The sequence below is a fragment of the Lindgomyces ingoldianus genome (assembly GCF_010093535.1).
Source record: "Lindgomyces ingoldianus strain ATCC 200398 unplaced genomic scaffold BDR25scaffold_17, whole genome shotgun sequence".
Classification (NCBI taxonomy): domain Eukaryota; kingdom Fungi; phylum Ascomycota; class Dothideomycetes; order Pleosporales; family Lindgomycetaceae; genus Lindgomyces; species Lindgomyces ingoldianus.
The window spans coordinates 1,209,082-1,229,761 of record NW_022985178.1 but is presented as its reverse complement, the minus strand read 5'-3'; the positions used below and the strand labels follow the sequence as shown (position 1 = coordinate 1,229,761).

The 20,680-nt window shown below is 34.3% G+C and overlaps 4 protein-coding genes across 4 annotated transcripts; 3 read left to right on the top strand and 1 right to left on the bottom strand.

Moving 5' to 3' along the window:
* Window positions 1-131: 131 nt before the first annotated feature.
* On the bottom strand, window positions 132-1,046 carry BDR25DRAFT_226064 (UbiA prenyltransferase; the record flags this gene model as incomplete). Its single annotated transcript, XM_033685192.1, has 1 exon — window positions 132-1,046. The coding sequence occupies one exon, from the start codon at window positions 1,044-1,046 to the stop codon at window positions 132-134; it is 915 nt and encodes a 304-aa protein (XP_033547384.1).
* A 124-nt stretch (window positions 1,047-1,170) lies between these two features.
* BDR25DRAFT_355644 (uncharacterized protein) lies at window positions 1,171-2,091 on the top strand (the record flags this gene model as incomplete). Its single annotated transcript, XM_033695492.1, has 8 exons — window positions 1,171-1,271; window positions 1,307-1,386; window positions 1,416-1,506; window positions 1,530-1,615; window positions 1,644-1,711; window positions 1,756-1,829; window positions 1,897-1,951; window positions 2,059-2,091. 8 exons carry the CDS (start codon window positions 1,171-1,173, stop codon window positions 2,089-2,091), a joined length of 588 nt encoding a protein of 195 aa, XP_033547383.1.
* A 655-nt stretch (window positions 2,092-2,746) lies between these two features.
* Window positions 2,747-4,735, top strand: BDR25DRAFT_334522 (benzoate 4-monooxygenase cytochrome-like protein P450; the record flags this gene model as incomplete). The annotated part of the gene is made up of 5 exons (XM_033692940.1): window positions 2,747-3,036; window positions 3,084-3,234; window positions 3,287-3,735; window positions 3,785-4,411; window positions 4,472-4,735. The coding sequence occupies exons 1-5, from the start codon at window positions 2,887-2,889 to the stop codon at window positions 4,733-4,735; spliced, it is 1,641 nt and encodes a 546-aa protein (XP_033547382.1). The 5' UTR covers window positions 2,747-2,886.
* Window positions 4,736-4,920: 185 nt separating this feature from the next.
* Window positions 4,921-5,227, top strand: BDR25DRAFT_35525 (uncharacterized protein). The gene has a single exon (XM_033695428.1). The coding sequence runs from the start codon at window positions 4,959-4,961 to the stop codon at window positions 5,193-5,195; it is 237 nt and encodes a 78-aa protein (XP_033547381.1). The 5' UTR covers window positions 4,921-4,958; the 3' UTR covers window positions 5,196-5,227.
* The last annotated feature ends 15,453 nt before the right edge of the window (window positions 5,228-20,680 follow it).

Here is a 20,680-nt window from a genome sequence, read left to right as displayed (position 1 = left end):
GGAGGCTATTGGGTAAAATTATCGAAGTCGGAGAAGACCGCGAAAACGACCGCGAAAACGCTTGCATTGAAAAGGGAAACTTGTAATGATATGAACTCGACGCGTCATTCCTCTCGTTTCACTCCACTTTGTCAAATTTTGCGTACGGTATAGAGTAAAGGAAGCAGATACAAAACCATCATCCATAGGCACCATAATTTCCATGTGAGCGCATCCGCTGCCCTGCTTCTTGAAAATATTACCCTTGTAGCAATCAGGCCACCTAGAAGGCAAGAAGGTAGAAATCCTAATACGCTCAGTCCCCAGTAGCACGGACAAAACAACGACCAAAATAGCATTGGCATAGCAATTGACCAGCGCGCAACTTTCTCTCCGTACACCAGCTGCAGGGTTCTTCGGTCTCGTGCTCTGTCACCCTCTGCGTCAGGTAAATCTTGCAGTTGAACCGTTGATGTGATAATGACAGCCAATATAGTGACCCACATGTACAGGCAATCTTCGAGAGGGCTTAGCGGACCTGCAGCGACCTGCGCAGCTCCGATACTAAAGCTCGACAAGCCACAAGCGTTGAGGACGTTTCGTACTAGCCAGCTTTCATTCGCACCACCGAGGTCGTTGTACATATACGAAAGGACCATCAAGGCCACGGACGCTTCAGAGCCCCCAATTACCCGCCCGACGAGATACGTCACGGGCAGTATCCACAGAAGCAAGTTCCTAGCTTCATCTGGAGTGAGTCTCTTACTAGGTAGCGGCCGCCATGGTTTGTTGATGGAGTCTTCGATGATGGAATTGGAAAGTCGTTGGTTTGCAATAACCTCACCGAGAAGATTCAGCCATATCCAGAAAACGATTCGAGGAAGATGCCAAGGTATATTCGTGAACAGTGAAGACAGGCTGATGGTATTGGTACCCCTGAGGAAGGCGGCAGAATATCCAAAGGCCGTCTGTGGGAAAACAACGGTCTTGAGATCACTTCGAGTGAATAGCCAGAGAGTGCGGAGATGATAAATGAGGGACCTTTTCCGATGCTCAAAGATGCGCATCTGCCCGGGTAGGGCAGAATTTTGCGCTGGTTTGAGGGAGATGAACGAAGTGCGAGGATGTTCCATTGATTCTGATGGTAGAATGAATAGGGGCTAAGAAGATGGAGGAGTGGAGAAGGGGACAATGGATTTGAGGGGAAAGGGCCTTGGTCACTGCCTAAAGAGACTTGGGAAGCTGGATAACAGTGCTAGTAACTCTATAGCCGGGCTAAGAGGCGGTGAAATGTTCGGTGAATTAGTCATATATGGAAGTGAACCAGCATCCAACACATGGCTGCACACCGCTTTCTGATTATGCTTCCCCAGAAGATAGCTTCAGGATGCGAAACTTTGATTCCCTGTTATTAGGTAAATCCTAGGCAGTGCCAGCCATCTCGGCGATAAAGAAGTCCGTCGGAGTCCTGCATGGTACCCTGGTTAATGTATTCTCTTCCACTTCACGGAAGGACTGGGTTCTAAAGTTGATGGAGACACGCTGTGCAGTCTGGTTAGCTGTGCCCTATACCCCCCAGAAAGAGTTGAGGGAAGGGTGGCAAGAGCCTCGATGATGTTGGAGCGGAGGATCGAAAGTGTTGGATGATGAAACCTGTGGTTGAGAGAAAGAAGAGATTGTGAGGATTGTGAAGATATTCCTCTCCGGTATCGTTCCCTATCAGCAGAAAGAGGTCTCATGCTCCATGCTAACATCTGGCCCTAACGGGTGATGTAGCTCCACATTAACTCTGAGTTGACTCCTGTCGCTTACTTTGCGAACGGGCCTGAAAGAGGCAACAGATTTCATAAGTAGATCGAAGAAAAGCAGATGCGGGGAGGCTAAGCTCTAGTGGTACAAGGTGTGCAACCTGGTAAGGGAATTGAGTATTTTATTGCGGTGCGCGCTGTCATGTCCATGGCACTTTCAAGCGGTCCCTATCTTTACAGATGACTAGTATATCTGTTAGGGGGGTTGTAGAGATATTATACTGTAGATTTTCCGATTTTCTATAGTTTCTAGAGTAGCTAACTCGCTTAGGTGGCCAACTCACTTGTGAAACACATTACTTAGAATTAGGTTTAAATATAGTAAAGAAGAATAGATTCTCTTTAGTATTAATTTTCTAAACGTTGTAGTTTTAAGACATTATGTATTATTGCTGTATAATTGTTTTAGCAGAGTTTGTTAGTCTACTTACGTACAGAGTCTACTTGCTTATTAAATATATTAATATATGTTTACTTAACCTTTTCTCTCTAGTTTGTGTATTGTTTTTATACAAGAAGAGTTATAAGTATTGAATTTATTAGAAGATTTAGTATTAGTTATAGTGCTCTAAAGAGTGTAAATTCGTTTTTAAAAAAAGATGTTATTAGCAATACTTATTAGCAAAGTGTATATTTTTGCTAATCTGCGTTAGAGTGTTTAATTAAACTACAGGCTATCCCTGTAAATATCTAGACCTTCTAAGGTTGGAAACCCGAGGCCATTGTAATGGTATGATGACATGGCGCATAAATTAACGCTGGTGGCAGAGGCCGTCGACTCCGCAATAACGCAGTTCGATTTTCCTGTGCCACATACCAACTTTTCCGCTCGATTCCCTTTGGTTCCCAACTATCGGTATTGCGTTATCAGTTCGTAACACCTCTCCACCCAGCTGCATGCATCTTCATATTAGGATGCACTTTGCCCCTTTGTGAAATCTTCACTCGGCTGGAATGTCGTGTCTGACTCTCGCCGTTCCTCCTCGTTGCAACAGTACGGCGCTCGAAGTTCCAATCTGCGGCAGGATTTTGCTATAGTTCCCCAGCTCCACCTGCTACTTAGCATAACAACCTGTAACTTCTTTTTAACACTTTCAAGATGGGAAATGAACATCTGCTCAGCGTTTTCACTGCACTCTTAATCAGCATTATCCTTGGTTACTACTATAGTACTGACGATAATTTCCTCAACGCAAGACCGGAGGCTAGGAGTTTCATACTCGCGGTTGGCGTCCCAATACTTACGCATGTGAGTAGTGGAAGGTACCAGTTAATTAATGCGCTAAGAAAGCAAAGTCACTTGTTGTAGCAGCGTATCGATCTATTTGGCATCCTCTTGCTAAATATCCTGGACCGTGGTGGGCGACCTTGACGGATTGGTACTCTGTATACCATATTATAAAGGGGGATAGGCACATTGACTTCTACCGATTACACGAAAGATATGGTGAGATAGTCTGTTGTGGTTACCTAGGAGTGCTGTGCTAACCTCGGGCTAGGAAAGATCGTGAGGTTTGGACCAGATAGAATTTCTATCCGATCTGCAGCAGCCTTAAAGGACATATATAGTGTTAGCTCCAACGTGAAGCGATCAAAGGTGTATGCTTCGACTGCACACTTCTTCGGCGGGACTCCTTCATCGAACACTACACCTGATATGAAGGAACATGCATTTCGCCGCAGAGTCAATGTTCGAGCTTTGAATCCGACAAATATTAAGGCAATGGAGGAGCAAATCTTAAAGAATATACGGTACTTCTGCGACCATCTGATGGATGCAAACAAAGAAGAGTGGAGCTCCCCGCGCAACATGAGCGAGCTCGTTGGTTACCTAGTTTCAGACATTATGGGAGATATAACTTTTAGTAAAAGCTGGGAGGTTCAGCAAAAGCCCGACAATCGAGATATTCTCACTTCTCTGCCTCAAGCCGTCGCCGGGATCCATCTAGTAAGCCTTTATGATTCACAACCTTGCTGGGCTGTGCTTACTGGCTAAGGTCGGTTACATGCCCGGAATTGTTACATTCAAGCTTGATAAGATCTTCTTCCGCACACTAGTTGCCGGTATTAACCGCTTTACGGGCTTAAGCGCGTCTATATTCCAGTGGCGTTTCGCGCAAAAAGGATGTAACGACTTCTTCTCAGCCTTACTCCAGGCTAAAGACGAAAAGACGGGGAAAGGGTTCTCAACTAACCAGCTCGTTTCTGAAGCAGGACTTCTCACCATCGCCGGGTCGGATACCACAGTTACTGCTACCACCGGAGTCTTTTTCTATCTTGTTAATTATTCGACGTCTCTCTCGCGTTTAGAGAAGGAGATCCGTAGTTCCTTTTCCGGCGTCGAAGAAATCCGTATTGGCCCACAGCTAGCCTCGTGTCACTACCTACTGGCCTGCATTGAAGAGTCTCTTCGCATGAGCCCACCCGTTGGGTCTACTTTAATGCGCGAAGTCTTGCCTGGTGGACTTACCGTCGATGGCGATTGGTTCCCCCCTGGAACAGACCTAGCCGTCCCACATTACGCCCTCCATCATGACGAGAGTTACTTCCCCAAATCTTTCCTCTTCAAGCCAGAACGCTGGCTCTCTGGTAGCCCCCGGGACCGAAAATCTAGCACCATCGATGTAGGACTAAATCTTAACGCAGAGGACGATGGTCATCCCATTACTTTGGACCACCCACAGTCTACGGCTGCTAGTGCATTTACTGCGTTTGGAACTGGTCGAACGTCTTGCATTGGGAAGTACCTTGCATATCAAGAGATATCCCTCGTCGTTGCACGAACTGTCTGGCTCTTTGATATGAGGCTTCAGCCTGGATCGACCCTGGGACAAGGGAGTAAGAGCATGGGTCCTGGACGGGAGAGGAAGAAGGAATTTCAAACGTGGGACAAATTCGTGAGTATCCATAACGGTCCGATGGTTCAGTTCAAGCGTCGAGAGCTTTAAGAGCGCTTTGATTTCGTGTATAATCGAGGAAGTCTATAAAATAGTAACCTGTAGCGGAGATATTTGTTTAAAGTTTTGTTATGCAAGGCATGTATATTATTCTGCACGTGAATCAACCGTTGGTTGATTATTCGTACCTAAAGGCTCTATAGTACTGCTAGCTGCACATCTGCTCTACTCCGCCTTGCAGAACCCAGAGAGTCAGGCGCAGTATGCCGGATACATGGTCAAGTTCGTCTGCTACCTGCTACGCATTGTAGCTAACGAGCAGGCAAGGATGATGAGGCAAAACGACAGTAGTAGTAGTGAGGGTAGCGACGCACAGACCGACGAAGGTGAGGACGGTAGTGCCAGCGGCGACGACAGCGACATTACCACTCGACACTACCAACATCACCCTATCCACCGCCGCAGGACGAAGGTAGACACGATGAAGGACGCACGCGAGCTCTTCTGCTGAAAGGGCCGGCAAAAGGAGCTAGCGTTGGCGATCAGCTGTTTAGCAGCGGGTTTGTCCACTTTCTAGTCGTGCTCAGCATTGATGCCCCGGCCCGGCGACTGCGCGGACTAGAATATATAAGGATTATTAAAGTAATAACTTAAAAGGTGTGATTAACATTTAGTTTATTTGTTACATAAGCTAAGTAGCATTCTAGCTTTTTAATAAGCTAAATACTATCTATATATCTTACACTATATATACCTCTACTTCTGTTTAATAGAACTGTTTAACTAGCGCCTTATACTGCTGTTTAAGGGTAAACTATAATTAAGCCTATCTCCTCTTACTCCCTTCTACTGCTGCGCTTGTGACTAGACCGCGCACCTAGGAACTCTGCGCCTCTTAACCTACAACACCCCTCTAGGCCCGTGTACTTGTATTACTGTAAGTAAGGATTATAACATTAATTACTACCTTTCTTAATAAAGTATAAATTCCTTATAACTTTTTTCTAGTAATTTATCTATAGCTAGCGCAGTTCTATTAGAAAGCATAAGGCTTTTTATAGATGTAGAACTAGAACTTATAAAATAAAGTAGAAATCTGCAGACTAAGCTAGTAAGCTTCTACTATAAAATAAATAAAAAACAAAGTACTATAGCTAAGAAGTTACTATAACTAGCTCTTTTAAAACTTTTTAAAAGGGACCTAAAAGACTTAAAAGCATTATTTACCTATTATTAACTATACATAGACTATAACTAGGGACCCTTTAAAACTAACGGTAAAATAGTCTCCTAGATAGGTTTCTATCTTAATAGGCTACCTGCTATTTAGTTCTAACTACACACAGATAAATAAAACAGCTATAAAAGACTAAAAATAAGCCTATGTAAAGAAACTAAAGAAATTTTTAAAAGCATTTATAAGTTTAAGAAAGCTCTTACCTTAATTTATAGCTTAGTAGATAAGGCAGCTATAGCAGCTAACAAGATAAATAACTTTAAGCAAGGAAAAAAAAATAGTTTAGCTGTACACAGCACGCTTTAGAGAATAACAGACAATCTGTAAATAGACTAATTAGAAGTCCTTATGTAGAATGTTCTACTAAGGCTTATACAACTAAATTAAGGATAAGTTTACGCATATAAAAAAACTAGAGAAACTTAAGAAATTTATTAAAACTATAACCCTCTTTAACAACTAACTGTGAAGATAGGATAGTAGGTAGCACGAATAGCACTAAGAGCAAGCTTTTAGAGAAAGATAGGAGTGTATTGTAAGAGAGACAAATCGCTGCTAAGCCTTGCCTGTTAGGATTTATGCTTATATACAAAGCACAGGTCATGTGACCTCTAAACAGGTTAGAGGAGGCTATACTAGCCTGTTCTAGGACATCCGGCCTTACACTAACACTAAGAGCGTGACTACAAAAAGAAGAGGGGTAATATAAGGTAGCAACCTACTTTATAATATAAAAAGAAAGACAATTTACTCTACGTAAAAGAACGAATAAATCTTAGTAAAATAGAATCTACAAAATAAAAGCCTACCTAAAGGACTCTAGGTAAGAAAAGGCAAAATTAACCTTCATTAACAAAAGAATAGAAAGAGTAGTTAAAGAAGAAAGCCTGCTTAAGTTATAAAGAAGTAGGCTATTTCTATGTAAATTACCTAGACTCTAAACTAGCAAAGAATAAAAATTTTAAACTAGTAATAAAAGCTATTAACATTATAAAAGAACTAACTGCAGATAACATACACAATAGATTAGCAAAGAGACTCTGCTAGAGATGTAGAGATAACTACAATTTAGCCCTTTACATCTACAACTACTAGAACGTGGAAGTGCACAAAGGTAATAACATTATAAGGGCGCTAGAAGAAGCTGTAGCTTATAAGAGACATTATAGATTGTTCTAAATCCTAGGCTATGTACAAAATGTACAACATAGAGCAGAAAGGTTCTCTATGTTCCAACTAATAGCAGGACTTTCTGCGTACAGGTTAGTCTAGAGGTTTATAGAAAGATAATGCTAAAAGTGTAGTAACATTTATAAACATAACATCTGCCTACTTTTTTTACAACAAGGTACTAATAAGCAACAACACAGAAACATATAACATTATAGTAAAAATTGCTACAGTCTAATACTAAATTATGTTTAAGGATTAGAGGTGGAACTTTTTCTAAAATATTTTTATAAAAGAAAAAGAACCTAACTAGATAAAAACAAAGTTACTAGTCTCTAAACTATTACTAAACAGGATAGAGACGCTCTCTCTAACATTAGCAGTAACTAGAAAAGAGCTAGAACAATAACAAATTAACTATTACTACATCCTGTGCAGAAGCCACGTACATAAGAATAATAAGTGCTAGTATAAGGCGCACGCTATCTAAATAATTAAAACAAAAGAGTACTTCTACTAGACCTAGGTCTAGCTAGTTCTAATCTACACTAACATAAGAAACTGCTTGTTTCTATAGTTTCTATGCTTAAATAGATATTGCATTAAGCATTAGCCTACTAAGCACTACGCTTGTCACGGTATCCTCCCCGGATCCTAGACATAACTGTATCAGACACGTACTAGAGTATTATTAGTGCACGTCTAACACAAACACAACACAACACAGACATAAACTTAAGCATAAACTGCCTTAACACTAACTAAACCTAAAATAGGCTTAATTTATACCTAAAGCGCTTAGACTTCTAAGCTAAGTATTTAATTACTAATTTTTTTTAAACCTTCTTGTTTCTTACATAACATCTTATACCTACTATAATACCTTACATAGTAATTAAACTAGACTTCTGTAAAGCTTTATAACCTTACTTGTGCATAATTATAACATTATATTAACGTACTTCACAGGCGAGTTGCTCACACACCTAAGTTGCTTACTTTTGCCAAGACCCTACTAAACTACTCTTCCTACACTAATGCATTCCCCACAACACTACTTAGACGCGCTAAAAGAATGTTAGATACAGCTTGCGCTCTAGGCTTTTAAACAAGACATAAAACTCTTAAAGAAATGTGCTGTAGCTATGTGCAAAGTCTTATAAAAGACAATAAATAACTACAGCGCTAGATAACCTTTATAAGCTAATTCTACAGCTAAATTATAAAGGCTAGGCAATAAAAAGAAGCAGGTGATTATTAAGACTATACTTAAGCTATATGCGCGAGAAATTTCCCCTTAGAGGGCATTTATAGCTAATATAGCTAATTCTTTGCGCGCTAAGCGTAATCTAGGCTATGTTTACATAAACTAGCGTAGTACGTTTGTGAAGCGTTATTTAGAGCTTAAAGTAACGTTTAAGCATAAGTACAACTATAAGAGAGCCTACTACAAGAGTTCTAGAGTAATTTAGAGCAGGTTTAGCCTTATAGAGAATATTAAAGCTAAGTATAGCATCTAGGATAATAACACGTACAACTTTAGCAAGACAGGGTTTATAATTAGCTAAATATCTTTTAACTATACTTGCGCTTAAAACTTTACTTTAAGCTCTAAATAACACTTTATAAACGTACTAGGCTAGTTTATGTAAACATAGCCTAGATTATGCTTAGCGCGTAAAGAATTAGCTATATTAGCTATAAATGCTATCTAAGGGGAAATTCCTTGCGCATATAGCTTAAGTATAGTCTTAACAATTACCTGCTTCTTTTTATTACCTAGCCTCTATAATTTAGCTGTAGAATTAGCTTATAAAAGTTGTCTAGCGCTGTAGTTATTTATTGTCTTTTATAAGACTTTGTATATAGCTACAGCATATTTTTTTAAAAGTTTTATGTCTTGTTTAAAAGCCTAGAGCGTAAGCTGTATCTAACATTCTTTTAGCGCGTCTAAGTAGTGTTGTGGGGAATGCATTAGTATAGAAAAGGTGGTTTAGTAGGGTCTTGGCAAAAGTAAGCAACTTAGGTGTGTGAGCAACTCGCCTGTAAAGTACGTTATATTAAAACTTTAGCTAAGAATAGCCTCTAAATTTAATTTAATAAGCTTAGTACTTGCATAACTTTAAGCTATTAAAGTAAGCTAAAAAGCCTTCTAAAAAGCGCTTACTTTATAGAAAAGCTGCTAACGTACTTTATAGGCAAGTTGCTTACACACCTAAGTTACTTACTTTTGCTAAGACCCTACTATACTACTCTTCCTACACTAATGCATTCCTAACAACACTACTTAAATGTGTTAAAGGAATGTTAGATGTAGCTTACGCTCTAAGCTTTTAAACAAGATATAACACTTTTTAACTAACACGCTGCAGCTATCTACAGAGTCTCTTAAAAGACAATAAGTAACTAACACGCTAGACAACTTTTCTAAGCTAATTATATAGCTAACTTATAAAAGCTAGATAATAATAAAAAGTAGGTAATTATTTAGCACATACTTAAGCTAGATGCGTGAGGATTTCCCCCCTAGCTAGTAGCTGTAGCTAATATAGCTAATTCTTTACACACTAAGCATAATATAGGCTATATTAGCATAAACTAGCCTAATATATTTATTAAGTGTTATCTAGAGCTTAAAGTAAAGTTTAAGTGTAAGTATAACTATAAAAAAGCTTTCTGTAAGAATCCTATAGTAATTTAAAGCTAGTTTAACCTTATAAAGAATATTAAAGCTAAGTATAGCATCTAAAATAACAACACGTACAACTTTAATAAGACAAGGTTTATAATAGGCTAGATATCTACTAAAGCAGTTGTTACAGGTTTAGAGAGACAAGGACAGCTAAAAGTAGTCTAGCTAGGTAACTAGGAGTAGATAACAGCTATCTAGGGCATTAATGCTAAAAGGTAGGCTATTCTACTTTTTATTATCTTCTAGGGTAGCAACTACTTTTTAAACTAGTATAAGAAGGAAAATCTACTTTAGGATTAAGTTATTGTAATCTTTAAGCGCAGCTAGACTACTAATTAGCTTAGTCTAGACTAGTTAAAGCACTTTAACGTGCATATAAAGAAGTGTACTGTTAGCAGCTACTGTCTGCTAGTTATTAACAGCTATAAGAGCTATAACTTACTTTATTTCTAGTAATACTATAAAGATAATAAGATTATTACTATTTACATGCTTTTTTACTTATTAAACCTTTTATAGCTACTTAATGTAGGTTGTTTTGCTCCTTTAAAGAAAGTGTATAAGCGCTAAGCTAAAAACCTTATGCGCAACTAAATTACTTATATTATAAAGATAAAGTTTCTACTATGCTTTAAAGCAGCTTATAATGCTATAATTACTTTTAGTAATATCTAAAAAGGGTTTTAAAGCGCTAGATTAGTTCTTTTTAACCTATAATAAGTTATAATAGGCCTTAATGTAAAGTTGCGCACTTTATTACTACTACTACTTGTATATAACAAGCTCTAGCAGTTGTAAACCCTAAGCAATACTCTAGAACTTAGGTTATAATTAATGCTTATAAAGACAAAGATTTAGAAGCATATAAATAGTTTACTAACTTTTATAGTTAAGGTGTTTAAAAAGGTTTTAAAAGGGGCAGCAATAATTGCGCATAAGCTAGTGTTAGTGTAATAGAAAATTACTAAGCTTTAAGCAGCTAATAAAGCTGCTATGTAACATAAATTACATAAAAGAAAGCAGATTAAGGCAGAAGAGACTTTAATAATTTAGAAAGGCCTGCGCTTAACAGCTCTAAAAGAGTTTAGGGCGCGTAGTAATAGGAAGAAGGTAAAGAAGCAGGTGTAAGCTAAAGTAGGTAAGCTATCCTAAAGGCGCTGCAGATAGTGCAATTAGACTAGGCATAACGCGCAAATGTGTAAGCAAGAAGCAGAAGTAGTATCTAAATAATATTCTAGGCTGTACTGTACTATATAGTGCTAGAGCGGGTTGTTATGGGCTATAATAGAGTTTGTTAGGGTGGGGTCTTGGCAAAAGTGAGCGACTCGGGTGTGTGAGCGACTCGCCCATGAAGTACGTTATGTTATAAGCTTAAAAGCTTTTTAAAAAGACTTTAAAAAATAGCTTTATGTTATTAAGCAGTCTATTTCTACCTTAACTTTTGTTATAGTAGTAGGAACTAAGAACTTACTAGCCTTAAAGCTTACCTAGAAGTCTAGAGATAGCTTAACTCCCTTCTGTCTAACGCTGCCTATAACCTGTAACTCTTCTAACCTAGTAATAAAATCTAACTAACTCCTTAATCCTCTGCTGTTTAATAGAAAATAAAAAGACCTACCTTTCTTCTTATATAAGCTTTAATATAAACTTAAAAAAAAACATAGACTAATTCCCTTTTAAACACTTCTAGTTACTATATGCCTACTTTTAACTTAACTATAATATAACAGCCTTAATTAACTTACTAATAGATAAGGATATTATTAACCTAGATTAATTTATAGCGTTTCTAAAAGTAACTTATAAAGACTTAAATAAAAAGTTAACAGCCTTAAGTTGCTTAAACACTTTATAATAAAAAAGAAAAAGCTTTACTTTATACTTTACTAAGGTCTACTAACTTACATCTAATATAGGCTTAAATAAGATAGGTCTAATTATAGCTTTATATAACTCCCTCTTAACTAAACTGTAACGCGCTATAGTAGAAGAACCCCTTCTAAACAACCTTAACGCGTATGTAAACCTAATTACTGCCTATAATAATAATATAAGGTTCCTTTCTATATAAGCCTTAATACGCCCCTAAACTAGCGCAGTTATAAATAAGAACTTTAATATAATAAAAATTAATTTAAATTATGCTTTAGTTAGTTCTAAAAAGCGTAAAAATTATAAAAAGAAAAGTTAATGCTTTAAGTGTAGTAAACATAGTTATATTTTTTAAAACTACTTTATTCCCTTTCTTTAAGTCTACATAAGTAGCGCTGCTAGCACTTATTAAAGATTCTTACTATCTTAATTTTATTTTTATAAAAGCTCTAACTTGTATTTAAGCTTTAATCCCTCTTGCTACTCTTAACATAGCTGCAGCTATAGCAGTAGAAGCCTGCAAAAAGGCTTGTCCTAGGGCTAAGTTGCCTCTTAGGACTAATTTAACACTAGATCTTTGCTAACCTATAGGCTAAGTCCCTTACTAATAACTAGAAGTACTAAGTTAATAATTTTATATATTTATAATAAAAAACTATATTAGCTTTAATATAAACTCTTATTAACTTAGAAGTAAATAGTATAGGTTACATTAATAAAGAACTAGCGCGTAAACTAAATCTTTAATTAATACTACTTACTTAAATAATTTACCTAACTAGATTTAATAAAAAATAACTTAAAAAAGGTTTTATCTCTTGTACTATACCTATTATAATTACCTACTAACACTATAAGAAGTAGATTAAGCTCTATATAATAAATATAAAATGTTATAACCTAATTCTAAGACAACTATAGCTATATTAGCATAAAGTTGCTTTTAATTACTAAAAGTAAGTTTTAAACTTTAACTCTTTCTAATGCTAAAACATATGCTTACGCTTACACTTAAATAACACCTAAGTAGCACTTAATATAGAAGGTCTCTAGACCTACTTTTTAATAACTTAAAGAAGAACTACCTAAGCTAGGCTAATAAGCTAGGCCTTTTACTAAGATAGGCTATATAAAATAATTTAATAACTGCTTAAACTTAAAAAAAAGAAAGCCTTTAAGAAATCTTTACCTACTTAATTTAGACATAAACTAGAACTTAAACAGCAGATAGACATCTGCTATATAAAACCTGCTCTATTTATAACTCTAGCTTAACAACTAGATTATAAAATCTACACAGTTATAATTTCTAATATAGACTAAGCTCTAGCTTTCTAAAAACGCACTAACCTAAGAATAATAGTCTCTTAAGACTACTATAACTTATTATATGTTTTTTTTAAGACAAGTCTAATAAGCTTCTAATATAATGTTTATATAATTACTAAATAACTCTTAAGCCTAGCAAACAACCTAGTTATAGGCTACTATATAAAATGTTACTAAATAAATTAAAAGTGCTCTAAAAATACCTTAATAAAAACTTAGAGAAAGGGTTTATTTAAGCTAGCTCTTTACTAGTAGTGTTACCTATACTATTTATAAAGAAACCTAGAGGTAGGCTTTAATTTTATGTTAACTACTAAAAACTAAACACTATTACTATTAAAAACTAATACTTAATTCTTTTTTTATAAGAAACTCTAAGCTAACTAAGTAAAGTAAAGTATTTTATAAAGTTAGATATTATTACTGCCTTTAATAAGCTAAAGATAGTAAAGAGTAATAAGTAGCTAATAGCGTTTTAGACCTAATATAGACTATTTAAGTACCTAGTAATGCCCTTTAGCTTAGCTAACGCGCCTAGTACTTTTTAACATTTTGTAAACAACTTGCTCTAACCCTACCTAGACATGTTTTGCACTACATATATTAATAATATTCTAATTTACAGTAATAGCCTTTTAGAGCACAAACAGTATGTACGCCTAGTGCTAAAGGCTATAGAAAAAGCAGGTCTGCAACTTAACATAAATAAATGTAAGTTCTACTAATTAAAGGTTACATATTTAAGATATGTAATCTCTATAGATAGCATCTAAATAGACCCTATTAAGGTTTAGACTATGCTAGATTAGTAATACTTAAAGGACATAAAGGATATTTAAGCCTTTATAAAATTTACTAACTTCTACTAATAATTTATTAACAACTTTTTACAGCTAGTTGTAATGGCGCAGGCAAGACAATGGGTCCGAATGCGGTATGAATCCACTTAGAGGCATATGGGAGTGCGTGGGGACTCAGAGACCTGGGAATACTAATGACACCTATAGGCCTTGTACGCAGGATATCAGAAAACTACTAAGCTAGCTACAGGGGCAAGGTGCGACTAAATACATAAGGGAATAGGGGTAACTGCAGGGGACTAGGTTAAGTCATGGTTAGGGCTGATACGGGGACCCTTTAGATAGGATCTAAGCAACCTAATATAGAACAATTTGTAGAATTGTTACACTACTCCCCCCTTTATAAGCTAATAGTCCCTATCTATAGTGTTTAGAAAGTATTTAGAACTACTTTAAAACTAATTTAGATAGGATATAACAAGTACTACTATCTTAACTAAAATTTCCTATTACTAAGAAATAAACTAAAAACCTAATACTAATATAATGCTTTTATTATAATGTTTTTATTTAGTAGTAACTAGCAGTGTAGTTGTTATTAATATAGTAAATTTATTATTTATAGTAATAAGTGTTTACTTACTTTACTTATATAGTTTAGTTAATTTTATTAGTTTCTTTTTTAGCTATTATCTAAATCTTTACTTTATAAGTATTATTATGCACCTAACATCTTATAGCTTAGTCTGCTAACTAATTATAGCATTAAAAAAAATTACTATGCTGCTCTGCCCCCCTTCTAGAGCCTCTTTAGAGGTGTTTTAAGTTATCTGCTTTTAGGCTGCCTACGCCCTTACTTATAGCCTTTAAGTTAAGTTTTCTTATTAGTCCTTTAAATTAAAGAAATATAAATATTACACTTTATATAATAAAAAATGTAACTTTATATAAATATAGTTTAATACTGCTAGGGTATAGTTTACTAACGCGCACGTAGGTTCTCTTCTATTGCAAGGAGGAATTCTTAGTCCTTTAGGGCTATCTTAAGCTATAGGCGGCAGCCTAAAACATAAGGAGTAAGAAGGACAAAAAAGAGGCCTTTAAAGCTATTTTAGAGTTTGCTTAGAACCTAGTGTAGGTAGTATAAGTTATAAAGAGTTAGAAAGCTAGGCTTCTTATAGCTAGTGTTTAGGTAGCTTTGTTCTACTAGAATACTAAGCTGCTCTAATAAGTTTTAGCTTTAAAAGCTTTAGTGTCTAACCTTTAGGCAAACATTATAGCGCTTTTAGGCAGCTAAAGATAAGGCAGAGAGGGTTTAAGAGAAGTCTAAAGGGAAGAGAGAAAGAGAGGGAAAAGAGAAAGAAAAGTAGAGGAGAAGGAAGAGAAGAGTCTAGAAGTATCTAACAGCTTACTGTTAGACCTCTTAAGCAACATGTCTATAGAGTTGTAACACTATTATGTATAACTATAAATTAACTTTTTACTTTTATACTTTATTATCTACTAAGTAATCTATGCCTTTTATACTAGCTTTAAAAGCCTTAATCTACTTATATAAGGCTTTTAAAGGTTCTAGCTAATTTAGATGCTTATTATAAAAGGCTTTTAATTTATAGGGGGAACCTATAAAATTTAAAGCCTTATACTAGACTAGATTAAAGTTATGTTCTACTTATCTTACTTAGTACTTAAGTGTTTTCTAGTAAAGCTTGCTAGCAAGTATTTTCTCTACTTTCTACTCTTCTACCTTATTAATAGTAATGCTAGGGGGTTTTAAAAGTTCTTGTTTTAGAAAAGGATCCTAGAGGTCTTTATAAAGCACTTTTAGTGCAAAGACGTTATATATCTTTAACTTTAAAAGTAGTTTTAGGTAGTATAAGTTACTAACTTACTTAAGTACTTTAAAAGAACTTTTTTATTAATTAAATAGTTTTTAGCTAGGTCTCTAGACAGCTAGGTTCTTTATGCTTAGGTAGACTATGTTGCTAACCTTCTAGTTAACTAGCTAGCAGTGGCGGTTAACTACAGTTCACATCTAATCCTAGGCCTTTTTTATATAGGTCTTTGCTAGCTTCTAGGCTGCGTGCATGCAAGTTGCTAATGCTAGGGCATCCTTCTAATTTAACTTGTCTATAGCTGTAATAGGTTCTGTAGAATGTTTCTAGTCCTAGCTTTAACATAGTTTAGAGCTATATAGGACTTAAAATAAAGACATTCTAATTATTATATAAAGCAAGGTTATCTAAGCCTAATTAATTAGAGGCAGTAAGAAACTCTAGTTATTTTAGTAAAAAAATATAAAAAGCCTTAGTCTTTAATTAATATACTTATTTATAATCTCTATTTAGCTATCTATTTCTTTATAATAAGTAGTAAAGAGCTTAACTTTTACACCTAAAATTTAACAGAATTTAGACTAGAAACTAGATACAAACTAAGGTTCTTAATTAGAAATAATAGTTTTAGGTGTATAGCTAAAATAGTACACCTATTAAATAAATAAAGTAGCTATTCCCTAGGCGTTAATTATTTTATAGTAAGGGATAAAAATAGCTTATTTTAATAAGTAATTAATTATAACTATAATTTAATTATATCTAGACTTATTTTTAGAGAACTTCTTAAAGTTAATGCACAGGTGCTGCATTAGTTAAGCAGGAATTAGCAGGGGGTAGATAAAGCCTAAAGTTTAGGTCTATTTTAGATAAGCCTTATAATAAAGAAGGCAATTCTATATATATTATTTGTAAGTAGCCTCTATACTCTTCTAGTAGTACTTTTAGGCTAGTAACTAATAAGTCTTAGTAGCACTTAGGTGTGCTAAAAATACTTAGTTATAGACTTCTTAGATAAGTTAGGTACATAGTAATAAGTCTACTAGCACACATAAGTAGTTAGCATAGAGAAGTAGTCTATTTCTTATCTAATAATAGCAAGGTAGGAGTTCTTACTTTTGTGTAAAAAAAGCTTAATTTTTTTAGAGTAATATATTAATTAATTTTAAAAAATTTAAAAACATAACCTAGTTTAGTCTTTTTATAACATTTAGTGTAGCTACTTAAGTTGTTGTTTAAGTAATATAGTACTAGGCTAGTTTAAAGTTAATTTAGGGGTGTAGTTAGTGTAGTTCTAGTAAAACTCTTAACTTATTATTAGTTTAAGCTACTCTTAAATTTTCTATGTTTTATTTGCAATAACTAAGAATATCTGCCCTAGTGTTGTTCTTACTAGGGGTGTACTTAATTTAGAAGTAATACTAAGCTAACTTTTTAGCTTAATAGACTTAATAAGCGTTAGCACCTTTGTTATTATAAAGTACTTTAATAAATAATAATTAGTATATACTAGAGTGCTTATTGCTATAGATGTAAGCTTAGCCCTTTATTATTTAAACATAGTAATAATTGCAAATAGCTTTTTATTATGTAACTTCTAGTTTAGCTCTAAACTAGATAGGACCTTGCTATAGAATAATACAAAGCACTAATTTCTATTTACTTATTCCTAAAAAAGAACTTCTACTACTACTCTATTAAAAGCATTAGTTTTAATTTTAGTTTATAATATAAAGTTAAAATAGTAAAGCGTAGGTATACTTAGTAGCGTAGACTTTAGCTTTTTAAAAGCTATATTACACTCTAAAGTTTATATAAAAGGGGTAGTAAAGCTTTAAAGTGTAATAATTAGTTTTACTACATAAAAAAATTCTAGAATAAATTACTAATAAAATTTAGTAAAGCCTAGAAAGGATTTCACACCTATTACAGTAGTAGGCGCCTGCTAGTTATGTAGCACCTCTACTTTTTAGGGGTTAACCTCTAGTCCTTTATTTAAAAGTATATAGCTAAGATACTTTATTTAAGTAACATAAAATTTACTTTTTTTAATCTCTACTTATAATCTTGCTTACTAGAGCCTTTCTAAGACCTTCTTAACATAAAGGATATAAGTTGCCTTATCTTTAAAGTAAATAAAAATGTTATTAAGATAAGTAATGCAAAAATTATTTAAATAGTTAATTAATACATTATTTATATAGCGCTAGTAAGTTGCTAGGCTATTGCACAATTTAAAAAGCAGAACTTTACACTTATATGTTTTATATTATATCTAAAAAGTAGTACACTTCTTAGAGCTTAGATCTATTCTAATCTTATTAAAAGCTATGTAAATATTAAACTTAGTAAAGATTACTACCTTAGTAAGTCTTAATAAGAGTTTGTCTATGTATAGTATTAGATACACATTCTTGCAGGTAAAAGCATTAAGTTTATAGTAATTAACGCAGATACATAAGTTGCTATTTAGTTTCTATACATAAAGAATAAAAGATGTAAAAAAGCTCTAACTCTGCTTAATAAAGCTATATTTTAAATTATTTATAACATATTTTTTTATTACCTCTAGCTTCTTAAGGTTTTGTTTGTACAACAGACTGTAACTATTAGGGAGAGGCTCTGTAAGAACAATCTTGTAGTTATATAAACAATGTACTAGTAGCTAGTAAGCTGCTATGTAGCTAAATACATCTTAGTACTAATAGTATTTAAAAAGTAATTAAAGGTTTACTAATGCTTTAGTTTTATATTTAGTGTTTAACTATAAGGCTTACTTGTCTTTAATTAACTACTTAATTTTATAAATAAAAGTTAAAAAGAACTTATTTTTTTTTATGTTAAAATAAAAAGCATTTACTAAAATTAGAGTAATAGTAGCTAAACAAACCTTCTTTAGACCTGTTCTAAACTTTTTAATAAATAGGTAGAAGAATAATTTAAGTGTCTTTAAACTATAGATAATAGAAGATCTGTATAATTTTAGTAGCCTTAGCAAACCCTTAATGCAGTAGATTATTAGGCTGTATAACTGCTAAAATTAGTCCTTTTTCTATAGTGTGTTGCGTTATTTAATATCTAGCTCTACTTTTTTGTTGCGCGCAGGCTAGGTTAATTGCATAAGTAAGGGCAGCAAAGGTTTATAAGTAGGTAGATATTTACTAAGCTATATAATCTAATTTCTTTTTATATCTAGATAAAGTTTAAAACAACATAACTATTTAATGCTAATAATGTAATTCTAGAAGCTAAGGTTTATAATAATAAAAAAGTAGTTTTAGATGCTTCTCCTATTAATTTGCATGTGTAGGCAGATATACTAGTAGACAGAGACTTAGATCTAATCTTAAAAGCCCTTAACTATAACTTTAAATAGTAAGTGTTAGATAAGAACATAAAAGCATTAAAATAATAACTTAGTAGTTAGTAAGTTAATAAATAAAAAACTATAAGCACTAGTATTAACTAAAAAATTTAAACAGACTCTAATGCTTTTTAAATATAAAATAGTAAAGACTTAGAAGTGTTTTTCTTTAAATAAGTATAATAAATTAATTGTTAAATAGGCTCTAACAGCTAGCTGCTTATAGTATAAGCACTTAAGTAGCAAGAGTAAGAGTGGTGTACAGTGTGCACAGCGTACAAGGTAGGTAAGGTAAGGGCAACATGTTTTTAGTTCTATTACTCTTGTCTTTCCTCTGTACAGAGAAAAAGGGGGATATCTAAATGTTTGCGCATAGAGGTTCGCGCACAAGCATTATGTAACATAGATACGTGATCCTGCTTATGCGCGATCACTTGTATCTAGGCTGCAACGCTGCTGCTGCGTACAGACACTAGCAACTTTTCTTTTTATCTAAAAAGTTACCTTCTGTACACATTACCTTTCTTTTGTCTATGTAGGTCTATCTAATTACATTCTGCCTTTACTTTACTCTATTTGTTAGGACTTGCCTTAGTAATGCTATACATTAAGATAGGCTAGTTACACTATGTAGATAGCTTTATAAATAGTGTAAAATATTTTAGGCTATTATTATCTAGCCTTTATACGCTTACCTTATAAGTAATTTAGTAGTATATAAACTATTTTATGTAGGGTTTTGTGCTAGAATAGTGTAGGATCTTTATGTAGGCAGGTGTGTAAGGAGGTGTATATAATAAGGTCTTCTCTTTTTTTTTACTTTCTCTTCTTTATCCTTTACTCTCTAAGCCCTACTGTACTATTCTCTAGCTCTTTTCTCTTTTTATACAGTGCTAATAGTAATAGATACTCCCGCCTACACACACACACACACACACACACACACACACAGAGAGAGAGAGAGAGAGAGAGATGTCTCTTTAGCCTTTCTTCTCTACCTCTAGCGCTGTTAGTGCGGGCGTCTTTAACGTCCTTGTGCAGTCTAGCAGCCTAGGGTGCATTTATGTTACCCTCTTAACTAGTTCTGCTGCTAATTAGCAGTTTATTTAGTGTTTTAGCATAAATGTATAAATTTTTTAGCTCTTCTACTTCCTTCTTATATAAAATGTTAATTATAGACAGGCTAAAAAGCAGCATGTAGCAGCTTTACTATTTTATAATATTAATGTTGTCTTGCCTGCTAGCACTAATCTGCAGCTGTAGGCAGTAAAGGTTGTGCGTTGTAAGAAGTACTTTTGTGCAGTTCTAGTCTAGAGTTGCAGTTAGGTCTTAGCAACTCTATGTGCTTGTTATTATAGCAGCACTACTAGTGCCTTTCTTTTTATTAAGTGTTGTGTGTTAGCTAACTTCTAGGCTAATGCCTACGCCTTATGCGTATAGCAGAGCTGTGGTCTGCATTGTGACTACTATACATAAGGGGTAGTAGCTTTTTCTTCTTCTATATACTAGACAAATAGACTGTCTTTCTTACATATCCTTCTCTTCTAATCTTGTAATAAGAAAAATAAGTGCGTATAATAAAAAAAATAAAAAAGATAAGCCTTATATAAAAGCGTTGTTAGTCTAGTTAGTCTAGGGCATCTTTACGCACAAGATCTAGCTGGTCCACAGATGCTTCTATATGCATCCACTAGGTT